The sequence below is a fragment of the Elephas maximus genome, chromosome 1 (assembly GCF_024166365.1).
Source record: "Elephas maximus indicus isolate mEleMax1 chromosome 1, mEleMax1 primary haplotype, whole genome shotgun sequence".
In the NCBI taxonomy this organism is placed as follows: domain Eukaryota; kingdom Metazoa; phylum Chordata; class Mammalia; order Proboscidea; family Elephantidae; genus Elephas; species Elephas maximus.
In genome coordinates, this window is record NC_064819.1 from 98,613,699 (window position 1) to 98,627,911 (window position 14,213).

At 42.4% G+C, this 14,213-nt stretch overlaps 1 protein-coding gene across 1 annotated transcript in view; it reads right to left on the bottom strand.

The window, feature by feature from the left end:
- Nucleotides 1-1,329: 1,329 nt before the first annotated feature.
- Nucleotides 1,330-14,213, bottom strand: part of LOC126081686 (DLA class II histocompatibility antigen, DR-1 beta chain-like) — a 245,098-nt gene continuing 232,214 nt past the window's right edge. The window contains exon 7 of the mRNA XM_049893723.1: nucleotides 1,330-1,659. Coding sequence (XP_049749680.1) covers nucleotides 1,646-1,659 — 14 coding nt within the window. The 3' untranslated portion in view covers nucleotides 1,330-1,645. The remainder of the gene's footprint in view (nucleotides 1,660-14,213) is intronic.

A 14,213-nucleotide genomic window follows, 5' to 3' on the forward strand; every position in this document is an offset into this window, starting at 1 on the left:
GGCAAAGAATATTGAATATACCATGGACTGCCAGAAGAACCAACAAAGCTGTCTTGGAAAAAGTACAGATAGAATGCTCATTAGAAGCGAGGAGGTGAGACTTAATCTCACTTAATTGGACATGTTATCAGGAGGGGCCAATCGGTGGAGAAGGGCATTGTACTTGGTAGAGTAGAGGGTCAATAAAAAGAAGAAGACCCTCAGCGTGACAGATTGACAGTGGCCTAGTGTCTGCAGCAATGGGCTCCGAAATAGCACCAATAGCGAGGATGGTATAGGACCAGACAATGTTTTGATGTGTTATACATAAAGTCACTATGAGTCAGAAGCAACTCCATGTCGCCTAACAAAACAACATGACAGATGTATAAGTTTTTAAGAATTTGACAAACCGTTTTCCTAAGGGGTTGTAACATCATACATTTCGACCAGTGATGCATCAGGGTTTAGAAAGGTTTAGATATACAAATGATGATAATAGTAATAAAACTAATATTTCTGCTTATTAATTTATACTTTATATTTTATTGAAAGGAATGAGTTTAGCATGGACTTTTCTAAAACTTGCTATTTACCTTAAAGTAAACCTCAAATGTTTTGGCATCTAATTTCTATTCATCTCTATTTCACTGGTGCATTTACCCAACAATGAATCAATACCAAAAACATGTTTACTACAATCGATGTATAATATATTTTTACATATTATAGAGTCGGTCACTCCTCATTGTGCTACTTTTTAATAAAATTCCCTTGGAAAATATAGTTTTTCCCATAAAACTAAGTATCAGCACTTTCAGTTCTAAAAATAAAACTAAGAAGTTATACTCTTGTTTACTTGTTTTAAAATTGTAATTGGGTTTATGGCTGGCATTCCAAACTCGATACGTTAACCAAAAAAAAAAAAAAAGATTCAAAACATGAATTGATGCTGCCCGGCAAGAATATATACGGCTTCATGCAGAAATGAATTAAAAATACTGATAACATAATAGTTCCAGACACCACAGTTTCTCATGTTTGTTTTCTCCCACCCGCAGCCCATGGTTGAAAGGGACCTGTGTATTTATCTTTGATGATTCAAAGGTGAAGGAGACCACCATGATCTGGGTGCATTAAAGGGCCTTCTCCTAGTACAGTGAAATGTTCATTACAGGACACAGAAAACCCAAAAAATAACAGGCAAGGAAATCTTCTGGATGTACATATTTCCAAAATTCAGGAATATAAGTGAAAGCAATTACTGTATTACAATGCAATCCTCATTTTCTCTCTCATTTCTATTTCTTTTTCTTAAAGCTATAGGAAAAAGATGATTTTCACTCCATGTTGATTTGAGAAAACTTTTATGAAGCAATGTGAGCAATGAGTTCAGATACATGGGGAGGAGTAAGAATGAATAAAAAGGAAACTGGGGAAAAAGGAACACAAGGCACTCTAAGCAACATCCGGGACCTACAGGCCAAGGCCAGGGGCTGAGGAAACTCATCAACGACAACACTTTCTATAGGGTCAGTGAACCAGGAGTGAGCCAGATCCTGAAGAAGCATTCTGTTTGTGGAAGAATAAGAGTGAAGCTCAAATCTTTTTGTGCTGTGAAGAAGCTGGGAGAGAAGGTTCTTCCTTGAGTGTCACCATCTTCACTTCAGCTCAGGAATCCTGAGGAAGACAGAGAACAGTGTGGCTTCCAAACCTAACTCTACAAACAAATGTTTTTTCCCCTGTCTCAGACCCTCAGGTTATAGCAATGCAGTCAGAAGAAAGAAAAAAAATGCCTTAAGTCTCTGTGACCCAACGCTACTCTAGAGCACAGGGCTTTTAAGCAGAAAGAAGAATCTCAGCACAAGCTGCCTGATTAGAAGTCTGAATTCAGTCTTTCCTGATATTTCTGTCTCTTGTCTTATCTCCTCTACTATAATTCGAGGAGAACCAAATCTCATTGTAAAAGGCAATGAAAGTGTATTACCCGTTGATTGAAGTCCAGAGCGTGCTGGGGAAGAGAGAAGAAGATGTATGTTTATAAGATACATCTGTTCCCACACACCATGTCCTCAGTTCTAGGTCTCCCACCTGAGATTTCTCTAACACCACACCCCATATCACATAATGGCAGAAAAGAGGGCAGCATCTGAGAGCCTGCCATCTGTGAAGCTTCTGCCACACAAATCCAGTATCATTTTATTTAGCTTCAGTAGTTCCTCTTTCATCTACCCCAGGATCCTGACCCAAGATCTCCATGCTCAGTAGCCTTTCTTTTATCTGCCACAGGTTATGACCCCTGTGCTTTGACAAAAGAGCAATGGGCTCTTTATTTCTGAATGCCCCAAAATTTGGGATTGACAGGAAAACAAAAGCTTTATAGAAGATCATTGCTATATAGAAAAATAAGTTGAACAAAGCCCTATTTCCTCCTCAGCGGAGTCCATGGGGAACCCCAGCTACCACCAGCTTCCTTACCCTTCTGGTTCCTGAAGTGGATGAACAGCCCCGCCCCAAGGAACAGCAGACCCAGAACCAAGCCCCCGATTCCACTCAGCATCTTGCTCTGTGTAGATCCCGATTGAGCCCCTAAGAGAAGAAGCCAGCTTTAGTAATTTTTACCCCAAATCCAACTTCTCTAGTTGAGACTCTGAGATTCAGAGCTTTGAGAATGGGGAAGAAGTCTGTTCTGCAAAATAGAATAACTGCCCCTTTAGGACGACAAAGTTTTCACAATCTCACTGAGGAGGTACAAGGTTGAGGCACTGAACTCATTAAATATCACACCCTGACATGAGGTTTGACCACACAGCTGATGTGTGAGGAGACTGGGACTCAGTGAGGTTCAGTAGCTTGTCTAGAGTGACAGAGCTAATAAAGGGCAGAGCTGAGATCGCATTCCCCTCAGGTCAGGAAGGGCCCTGCATTGTAGAGGACGCTCCTCTCCTCAGATCACAATGACCATCTATACAACTCAGAGCAACAGCACAGGAAGCAGAAGCCCAGCCGAGGAAGCAGGGGCCTGGTACCCAGGGCCAAGAGGGTGACTGTGTCCTGTGATATCATGAGAAGATTTAAACAGGGACTATTTCATTACTGCCTGCTAGGCATAATTACCTCCCCAGGGGGTATAGGTATTTGTGGAAAGGATCACAGAGTTGCTACCCTCAGTGACCTGTGCTGAAGGAGAGGAGAACATGGAAAAAATGAAAACATGGTGTGGGAAGACGAGAAACCCTGCAGTCAAAGATAAGCAAAGCTCTCTTCTTGCTGAGTGAGGAACTAATGGGGTCAGAGAGCTTCTCACTCCATTCCACTGTGAGAGGGCTCCTCAGGCTTGGGTGTTCCACTTGGCAGGAGTAAACCTCTCCACTCTGAGGAATGGTTTCAAGCATCACCAGGATCTGGAAGGTCCAGTCTCCATTCTGGATCAGGCCTGTGGAGACAACCCCAGCCTCCTCTTCCTGGCCGTTCCGGAACCACCTGACTTCAATGTGGCCTGGATAGAAACCATTCACAGAGCAGACCAGGAGGTTGTGGTGCTGCAGGGGCTGAGTCTTTGCCAGATACACAGTCACCGCAGGCTCAACTAGGAGAGAAACGGCAGATAGAATAAGTGAGGAAGTCATAGTAAGTCTTCTTGGCTGTCTTTTTGTCTCTCTTCAAACCTAGTCTGACTTTTTTTTTTTTTTAATTGCTATGTAGTGGATTTTGACTCATAGCAACCCTACAGGGTTTCCCAGGAGCGGCTGGTAGACTCGAACTGTCAATCTTTTGGTTCTCGGCTGAGCTCTTAACCACTATGCCACCAAGGCTCCCAAGCCTTGGCCAGGCCTCCCTTGTGGCCATATGAGTCAGTAGTTCATGGGTCTTGAATTTAATCTTTTAAATTTGAGAGACATTGGCAACATTGTGGGTTTTTAGATAATTGAAAAAGTTATTCACTGTTATAATCTTCATAAAGCATATAGTGTTTAATGAAAAGCGTGGCTTTAAGTCGCAAGGTGGCTGGGTTCAAATCCAGGCTCTGCCTCTTACTGGATGTTCCTGGGAGGGTTTTTTTTAATTCCTTGGTGCTTCAACTTTCTCACCTGTAGTGAGGAATAATAATATTAACTTATCTCTTGGTGTTATATGAGAATTGATGTAATAAAAATACATAAAACAGTGACTGGACTTAGTATTCAATATATGTTCTTTACTTATTATCCTTGTTTACTCTGAGAGAAAAGGTGATTCAAAGTAGTGTGGAGAGATTGGGGAACAGCAGTGGGAGAGGTGGGGAGATAAGAGCATGAAGTCCTAGAATGCTGTCTGGATGCGCTCACACCTTTAGAGCCACAGAAATGGTTCTGCCACTGGGAGGCAGGAATAGACAGAGGTGATTCTCTAACTCTGTGAGTTGAGTTCCAAGGAAAGCAGGGGCGTCTGGTGGGATAAAGTCATAAGGGAAGTCATTCATTGAAAAAAGTTCTAATATGTACTGTCTTCTGCTCAATGTCTCTCCTTTTTGAAAACAAACATATCTAGTATTGGAATTGTTTCCCTTTTACAACTGTCTCTCTTCCCAAACTGACATTTGAGGTCAGGGCAGGGTCTGGGGCTCATTAATACATGTGCTTAAGGCTTTGGACAATCTCGGAGACTAGCAGATCCTTAGTAAATACAACTATTTTTTAAAAAGAAGGAGAAACTTGGGAGACAACTTTTTCACAATACCACAAAGTAGTAGTCTTAAGATTGATAGTAGTAAATCATTACCAACAATTTTGCAAAGCATTTCATTTAATCCAAATGTTTAAATTCTTAACATTGAAAACAAGAAAGTCAAAGTATAAACCAGAAAATGAAGAAAATGCGGAATCTAATAGCAGCAATACGTTAGTAATCTTACTTCCTAGAGAACCCACTTCTCTGAAAAAAAGCTAGAACCCTGGAGATAATAGTCAGTAAATAATTCTTAGAGTAGTAATTAAAATTCACCGATAAATATATGAAAAAACATTTAACAGCCTCAGAAATAAAGAAATAGAAATTAAAAATAAAAAAAGAAAAATTCAACTGAAAATTCAGCAGTATTAAAAAAAAAAAAGACCTAACAAAGGAGACTATGGGGTGAATTGTGTTACAACCATACAAAACAATAATATGAAGCTAGCTGAATAATAGTATTATGAAAATTGCAACATCAGTATAAAAAAAAATATATTAGTAAAAAAATTATAGTTCAAAAAAGCTAGTTTTGGAATTATTTCAACCATGTAAAAATATATACATTAAAAAAACAGCAAAAATAGCAAGAAATTTAGGCCTAAAAGAAGCTTCAGAAAGGTCAGAGGTGCTTCAGAATTTCCTTGTCCTTCACCCCTCAAAAGATAAATAAATAAACTACTCTGGTACTTTTTCCTCAGTGAAATAGTACGGAAACAAACCAACCACACACACTTTTTATTTCAGGGATTCATGGCTGAGAAGGTCCTGTGTTAAGGACAGCCTGGGAGGAGCCTCACTTTATCCCAAATGTTGACTCCCCCAACTCCCCTCCCCCTCAGCTCTCCCCACAGTGGCCCAGGACAACCTGAGGGACCCCCTCCTGCACCCACACCCCACACACCACACTCTGCCTCCCTCTGCCCCTCACACCGCAGCCTGCACCACACACACACACACACTCACACACACACACTCTGCCCCTCACACCCCAGGCTGCACCACACACACACACACACACACACACACACACACACACTCTGCCCCTCACAGCCCAGCCTGCACCACACACACACACATACACACCCACCCACTCCGCCGACACACAGTCCCCCCCCCCCCAGCGCTCACCTCTCCGCTGCACCGTGAAGCTCTCACCAACCCTGTAGTTGTGTCTGCACACCGTGTCCACCTCAGCCCGCCTCTTATCCATGAACTCCTTCTGGCGGTTCCAGGCCTCGGCGTCTCGCCGTCCCAGCTCCGTCACCGCCACGTGCTTCCCCACGTTGCTGTCGTAGCGCACGTACTCTTCCCGGTTATAGATGTTTCTCACCACAAGCCTCACCCGCTCCGTCCCGTTGGTGAAGTGACACTCGTGCTTAAACTGCTCTAGGAAACGTGCTGTGGGGACAGGAAACATCCAGTCACCGGCGGCCTCTCGGGAAGAAACTGACGGCGAAGCCACCAGTCAGGGGCCCCTGGCGCGAGGTGGCGGCACCAAAGACCCCTGAGGGGCTCCACCCGCAACACCAAGCCACCGGCCTGTGCGGCTTCATCTTTCACCCGCCTGATCCTGACTGAGGCCGCGCAGGGCGGAGGGCGCCCGCCTGGTCCCAGGTCCTGTGATCCTCTCCTGCTTAGACACTTGGCTGGAGACCTCCAGGTCGGAGCCAGATGAGGATTTGCCCCCATCCCTGCCATCTACGGAAACCCTGGCGGCTAGTGGTTAACAGCTAGGCTACTAACCAGAAGGTCGGCAGTTCAAATCCACCAGGTGCTCCTTGGAAACCCTATGGGGCAGTGCTACTCTGTCTTATAGGGTCGCTATGAGTCGGGATCCACTAGACTGCAATGGGTTTGATTTTTGGTTTCGGGTCTATACCACCCATTCCTGAAGCCTCCTGTCCTCTCACCTCCCACAGTTCTTCACCTGTTTCCCTGAACACTTCCCGCCTCCTCCATTCTGTAGACACTTCTGTAGACCTGACCTGTTACCCCTGTGCTGCCCCTGGGAATCCAAGGGAGGGAAAATCAGATATCCCTCCCCCACTCAGGGAGCTGAAATTGTAGTGAAAGTGCCACATAAAAACCAGGCACACAAGACATTATACAGGAGTGAGAACTGTCAAAAAAGGAAAAGTGTGGCCTTCTGTACAGAGGATAATGGTGTGACCTAGATTGCCTTCGAGTGCCAGAGAAGGAAGGACACTCTGAAAAGTGACATTTAAGATGATATTAAGGATTCAATCTTGTCCCCCCCCCCAAATATGTGTTGTAAATCCTAATGAGTTTTCTTTCTTATGTTAATGACTCAGTATGACTGTAGGGTGTGACTTAAGTCAATCCCTTTTGAGATATAAAAAGAGCAGATTGAACAACAAGCAGACATGGGGGAAGACAGATGCCAAGCCACATTTAGATCTCCCAAAAGACAAATTCAAAGACACAAGAACTTCCCTCCAGGGCCAACAGAGAGAGAAACCCTTCCCCAAGAGTCAGCACCCAGATTTCAGATATCTAGTCCCCTAAATGGAAACCCTAGTGGCACAGTGGTCAAGAGCTATGGCTGCCAATCAAAAGGTTGGTAGCGCGAATCCACCAGGTGCTCCTCGGAAACCCTATGGGGCAGTTCTACTCTGTTCTCCAGGGTCGCTACGTCAGAATCAACTGAATAGCAACAGGTTTGGTTTCTTGGTAGTCTCCTAAACTGTGAGAAAATAGATTTCTGTTTGTTAAATCTACCCACTTGTGGTATGTCTGTAATAGCAGCACTAGACAACCAAGACAGACGACATGAAATACTAAGCGGATGTGAGCTAGGGGAAGGGCGGGGCATGTGTGGAGTTTGGGCTAAAAGGGAGGCACATTGCAGGTAAAGGTAATACTATGTCCAAAACCTTGAAAGATCCAATGAACTTCTTCAAGAAACCAGAAGAAAAGACCTCACTGAAGCACAGAGAGTGAAGGGAAAGGGACAGAAAAGATCCGGCTGGAGAAATCACATGGAGCCAGGTACTTAAAAGTCTTGTAGGTGATGTTAGGATTGTGGATTTCTATCGAATGTAATAGGAACTGAGAAACTATCATTTTGAGCAGATTAATACCATGATCTAATACAGGTACCCTATCCCTTATCTACATTTCAAAATCCAAAAATTTCTGAAAACAAGAAGAAATAAAAAGCATTTCGTAACTTTGGTGCCGAAACCGATTTGGCAAATCTGGCCTGATGAGATAAGGGGTGAGATGTGTGTCAGAGCTCTGATGTACCATACATGCTTCTGTACATCTTCTGAGTTTTGTTTTTAAGTTTATTTGACTATGAACTGTGAAACTGTAAAAAAAAAAAAAAAGTTAAAGAATAGCCTCGTAGTTTAAAATGATAAAAATAAAAGGACACGTCAGATGTTAAAGTATAGAATATAGAATCACTGCAGCCCTTTGAGGCATCACAGTTAAAAATACTTGTGCCAGTCACCCCTATGGATGACTTAACAACATAAAGGCAAGTTGTTGAAAGTTAGCAGAGATGCTGATGACCAAGAACTCATGAAATATTGAAAACCATTGCATAAGGCAAAAAAAAAAAAAAGTTAAGATCCTGAACTTGAATTGATTGAATAAATGCAACTACAAAGTGGTAAATTTTCTAATGTTTTGTCAGGGAAAGAAGCTAAAATAAACCATGAAAAAGTGAGTTGGGAGGTGTGTGTATGTATAACCTATGAGCCTAGAACTTTCTGAAGTAGCACAGTGTAAGCCAGTGTGTGTAACTCTATTGACATTTTGGACTGAATAATTCCTCGTTGTGGAGGGCTCTCCTACGCATTGTGGGATGTTCAGCAGCATCCCTGGTCTCACCCACTGGATACCGATAGCATCTTCAGTTGTGACAAAGAAAATTCCTCCAGACATTGCCAAGTGCCCCCTGAGGGACAAATTGTCCCTGGGTGAGAATCACTGGTGAAAACCACCTGAAAAGTCTGTGGTGAAGAAGTCCGTGTTCACTATGAAGTAGATGAAAATTACATGGGAAATTGTGCCAAATTACATCTGATGAAAACCTTAGTGGAGAACAAGTTTATTTTGCTGGAAAAACAGATCTGAACTGGGACTGGATTCTTAAAGAAACAGAAAATTCATGATGTTTTTAAGGAGAGAGTAGAAAAAGCTCCGATGGATTCTCACAGCAGGTGTGCTAACGCTCACGTTCTCCCCAAACACAGTGAGCAGGGCTCAGTGTCACTGAATTGTCCACGCAGAGACTGTGACATGGGTGCCTGTTTTGTGGCGCGTATTTTCACCACAATGAAAAAAAAAGAGGGTATTCAATGGAAAAGCCCAAATTCAGGATGTCTGAAAGGAGTATTTTATGTGTGCTTTAATTTTCAAAAAGAAAAACATGGAGAACCAGAGATCTGATTTCTGTCTCGTTTATTAATCACTCTCTATCACTGAAAAAAAAATCAGTGGCTTAAGTTCATTATACCAAAAAAAAAAAAAAAAAAAAAAAAAAAAAACCAAACCAGCTGCCATCGAGTCGATTGAAATGGGAGAAAAGTATAAAGTTGTATTGTCTGTGTACAACTGCTCCACACACACGCCTCCCTGAACGTTGTGTAAAAAGTAAACTTTATGGCTTTTAATTTCTCCTGGTGACACATTTGTATTGAAGCCTGTGTCCGAGGACTCTTTTGTCCCATGAAGAAAGCTGCTGCCGTTGAGTCAATTACAACTTACAGCGACTCTATAGGATAGTGTGGAACTGCCCCATAGGGTTTCCAAGGCTGTAATCTTTATGGAAGGAGCCCTGGTTGCACAATGGTTAAGGGATAAGCTGCTAATCGAAAGGTTAGCAGTTCAAACCTAGCCTCCACGGGAGAAAATACCTGGTGATCTTTTCCCGTAAAGATTTCAGCCTAGGAAACCCTTTGGGGCAGTTCTACAGTGTCATACAGGGTCCCTATGAATCTGAATTGACTCAATGGCACACAACAACAACAATTATGGAAGTAGATTGCCACATCTATCTCCTGCAGGGCAGTTTGTGGGTTTGAAACGCTGACCTTTAGGCTAGCAGCCCAGAGCTATAAACAGGTTTTAAACTCTGTATTGCCGCAGTTTACAGATGTCAAGGAATCCAAAACTTTCTAGAAAAAGTCAATTGCTGATGCTTGTTAAGATGCTAAAATTAAGAAATCCACCTTTAGAAATGTTTGGCACAGACTTTGAGCTGTCCTGACTTTGCAAATGACCTAGCTGATGACGGTTTGAAAAATTGTCACGTCACTAAGGAGAAGAAAATGATATCAAACTTCAATATATGATGGAAGTTCATCAGGGAAAAGTTTCAATAAGTCAGAGGACGCTGACATCAAAATTACTGAGCGCTGACAACGTGGCCCCTCCTGGGCATTCCTGGGGTGACAGGAGCATGGCACTGGTGACATGGAGAGCTCAGGTGGAAAGGTCCCCAAAGGTGATATGGTGAGAACAGGGGATCAGTTCATTAACAGCCTTGAACAGGTGCATTCACTACAGAGCCTGAGAGTGTCGCAGCTTCCTCAGTGAGGGAGACACTGCTGACACAGAGCTGCAATGGTGCTGTGAGGAGCTTTAAAATGACAGTCTAGTGGGTGGTGCTTCATCCTTTGTGAATTTCATTCCTGGAAAAAATGAATTGTCCAACCCAACTTGATGATGAGGAGAGTAATGACCCTGATTTACCTACCACTCTCAGATCCTCAAGGAACAGGATGTAATAAGTACGGATATGTATTAGCTTAATATTTAGCTTAACGCAAGTCATATGTAAGTAGGAAGCATTACTCAATATTTTCTCTAAGAAAAACATATTGGAATATTTATTGTATATTTACCTATTTCATTTGCTATTTCTTATTATGAAAATTGTCTCCAATACTACATAGTGCTATTCTTCCATAAGCCTGAGTATTCAGAGGTTTGGGTGTAGAAATATTAATGTGTTTGGTTATAGGTTCCTTCTCTTTATTCCAGTGAAGATGTTTGTAATTAATTGGGAAAGTTAATTTTTAAAATCCAAAATTCTAATTTCCACAGGACATCTGGCTCTAAGAATTTCAGAAATGAAATTCTAGATCTGTGTATATTTTCAGGTATCACTGACAACAGAGTAAAAAGTGAAGTGGATATGGACAAAGGCAAGAGTGGAAGAAAAGAGACGAGTTTGGGGGCTTCTAGAATAATCCAGGCACGAGATGAGAGCGGACTGAACGATGGCAGTAGACAGGGACCTAGAGGTGGTGGGCAGACTTGAGACTTATTTTGGATGTCACATTCATGGATATGTGGATGGAGTGAAAAATCATAGCTTGCACTGAATTAAGAGTACAGTGCATCAGGAATTATTTCCAATGCTTTACATACATCGCCTCTATTAATCCTCAGAACAACTCCATGAAGGAGATAGTATATTCCTCATTTTACAATGGAAGCAACAAAACCCCTGAGGGGCTAAATGACTTGCCCATAGCCAAGTATTTCATGGCAGGTGAAGCAAGGATTAGAACTCTGGAAATCTGGCTCCGGCGTCCTAGCACTTCACCAGGACATGATTCTAACTTCCTGCAAGTCCTCAATTACATGTTCTGCCACAGCTTCTTTGCCTGTATCCTTAGTAAAGATTGACAGTGACCTCATTATTCCAAATTCACTAGATGGTACTCAATCATCATTTCAATTTCTCTGTAGCTTTCAACACTGGCCACCGCATCTTCTAACGTTACCAAACTGTTGAAATACTTAGACTTTTTCACTTCCCCTTTTTCATCCCAGGTTCTCATAACCATAATGTAGTCAATACACAGGCGTCACACAGGAACTCTGCTAATTTCACTCTACACACCCATATCTGAATTTTCAACCCTTCCAATTATATGTCTTGTACTCAGTAACTGTAAAATGTTGCTAATCTTTATGCTGACAGAGACCAGATTTGTTTTGCTCATCACCCTGTCCTCTTCACCTAGGGGCAACAATTTGTGTATTTTAGGTCACTAATAATAAATGTTTCTTGTGAGAATTACTGGTTTTGTGCCTAACCAGTCAACATCGCCTACACAGATACTCTAGTGCTTCCTTGCTATTGGCCAAACATCTCTGGTTCTCAGTTCCTCCCAACTTCTTTTCAAAGCAAAAAAAACCAAACCCAGTGCCATCGAATGATGACGAACTTCTCTTCAGGCCCTTTTATATTTTAAGTCCAGCTGACTCTCTGATCCCAGAGTACTGTCCTTTCTTGAGGCCACCTGCTCAAAAGAGTCATCTTTAATCCTGAGTTCACTTCTTAACCCCTACTCTCTCTTCAAACACTTCAGTCTCCAACCTAAATATACCACTGAATCTGCCAATGTCAAGTCCACCAAACCCAGTGCTCACTTCTCTGTCATGTTCTCACCTCAGCCACTTCTTAGTGGTATCCACCAGAGCTGGACACTGCTACCTTCTTGTAACCAATTTCCTTTCCTTGCCTTCTGTGCATCATCACATTCTCTTAGTTTTCCTCCAACAAACACCACTGGTTCTCCTTCTCAGTGTCCCTGGCTGACTCATCCTTCTTAGGTCAACTTTTAACGTGAAGATGTCTCTGTGTTTGGCCTTGGAACCTCTTCTTGTTTTCTATCTATATTGTCTCTCCCTATGTGACCTCCTCCATTTTCTTGCATTTAATACAATCTATGCATTGATGACACCACCTTGTATATCTCCAGCCTTGGACTCTCCCTATATTCAAGACTCATATTTAACTGACCTCTTGATAATTTCTCATCAATGTCAAAATGACATATCAAACCTCACTTAAACAAAACTTTTATTTATAGCTTCCCACTTCAAATCATTTCCTCTCTGATGTCCCCTGGCTCAATAAAGGGCACCAACATCCACCTAGTTATTCAAGACAAAATCCTTAGAGATAAATTTGATTTTCTGCTTTTCCTCACCACTTACATTTATTCACCCATAGGTCATCCCAAATGTATCCTAAAATTGTCCATGTTTCTGTCTTTCTCACTAGAGCACTAAATGAAGCCACAAGCATGACTTCTCTGTAGAATTCTACAATGTTCCTTAACTGTTTACTTGCCTTCATTTGTGAACCCTACAATCCATTCTACATATAGTAGCTAAAACATACGTATATTTCTTACCATGGCTGTCAGGGCCTTAAATAATTTGACTCCTGACTCCTTCTCCAACCTCATCGAACACCACTCTCCACCTTGCTCACTGTCCTCAGTCACTGTAGCCTTCTTTCTCACCTTTAAAGACAGCAAACATCCTACCTCATCTAGACCTTTCCCCTCTAGTCCCCTCTCCCTGGAGCACTTGTCCCTTAGATCTTCACGTGGCTGGCTTCTTCTCATCATTCATGTCTCAGCCTGACGTGACTTTCTCAGGGAAAATTCCCTATTCGCTCATTGAAGAAAGAATTTGGGAACCATATGATAGAGATAGAAAATCACTGAAGAAAATGTCACAATTTTTTTTGAAGAACTTGACTTCACATACCCTGGACACAGTGACAAAGTTAACTCCCTACTCATCCCACCCCATAATAGCTACCAGCCAACGTGTTCACTTACGTCGGGTGTCCCTGGACAAAGCCAGAGGAGGACTCAGCATCATCAGTATCAGAGTCAGAGCTGCCATCCAGGTGCCCCTGGGGAACCACAAGCACACCATGCTGAAGAACAGGAGAGCACAGGGTAACAGAGAAACAGGCAAGTCCCCTCAAGGAGACCTGTGACCCTCCTCCACTCACATCCCAAAGAACTCATTGTATTGCCTTCGGATTGGATAGTCTCTGCATTGACAACCAATCAGCATTCGAGACAATAGCATCATCAGTTGCTGGTGAGCTACTTAGTATGAAGGTCCTCTTCTGAAGCTTGGACTTTCCTTCATTCAGAGGGTTTTTTTCAAGTTAGTACTTCAAACATTTGATCCAACTACAGCTAAAGCCTTTTAATTGACCCCTGTTGTGAGGCAGCCTGTGCTGGTCAGTGATGTGTACACACAACTTTAAGCCCTTTAGAAGCCTTTGTCTCTTCTATGGTTGGAGAAGGAGCTGTTTGGACATGCGTATGCGTGTGTGTTTAGGAGGAGAGGTGGTGAAGGAAAGATGACTGCAAGTTAGGAGACCTTTAATCGTTAATCTTGGTCAACATAACGTTGTGCTGTAGATTTGGGAAAATTCACTTTTCACAGGAGAAATAAAGACATGGTGATTTTTTTTCAGGAACCTCAATAGTGGAAAATGCTGTGGTTCTTTGAGCCCTTAGGAGCCCCCTCAAGAAGCAGCATTCCCTGGTAACTGAGGAGCTGACACAATTCTAGTTTTTGATTGGAGAGTATAGTCTGTACCTCCTTAGAGGTAGGGATGCCTCTGATAAACAAAAGGAAATTGAAAGTTACTCCATAATCTAACCTGGGTGAATAGATTTTTCATGTGTTTCTCCTGATACTGTCACTGTTTAGAGGCA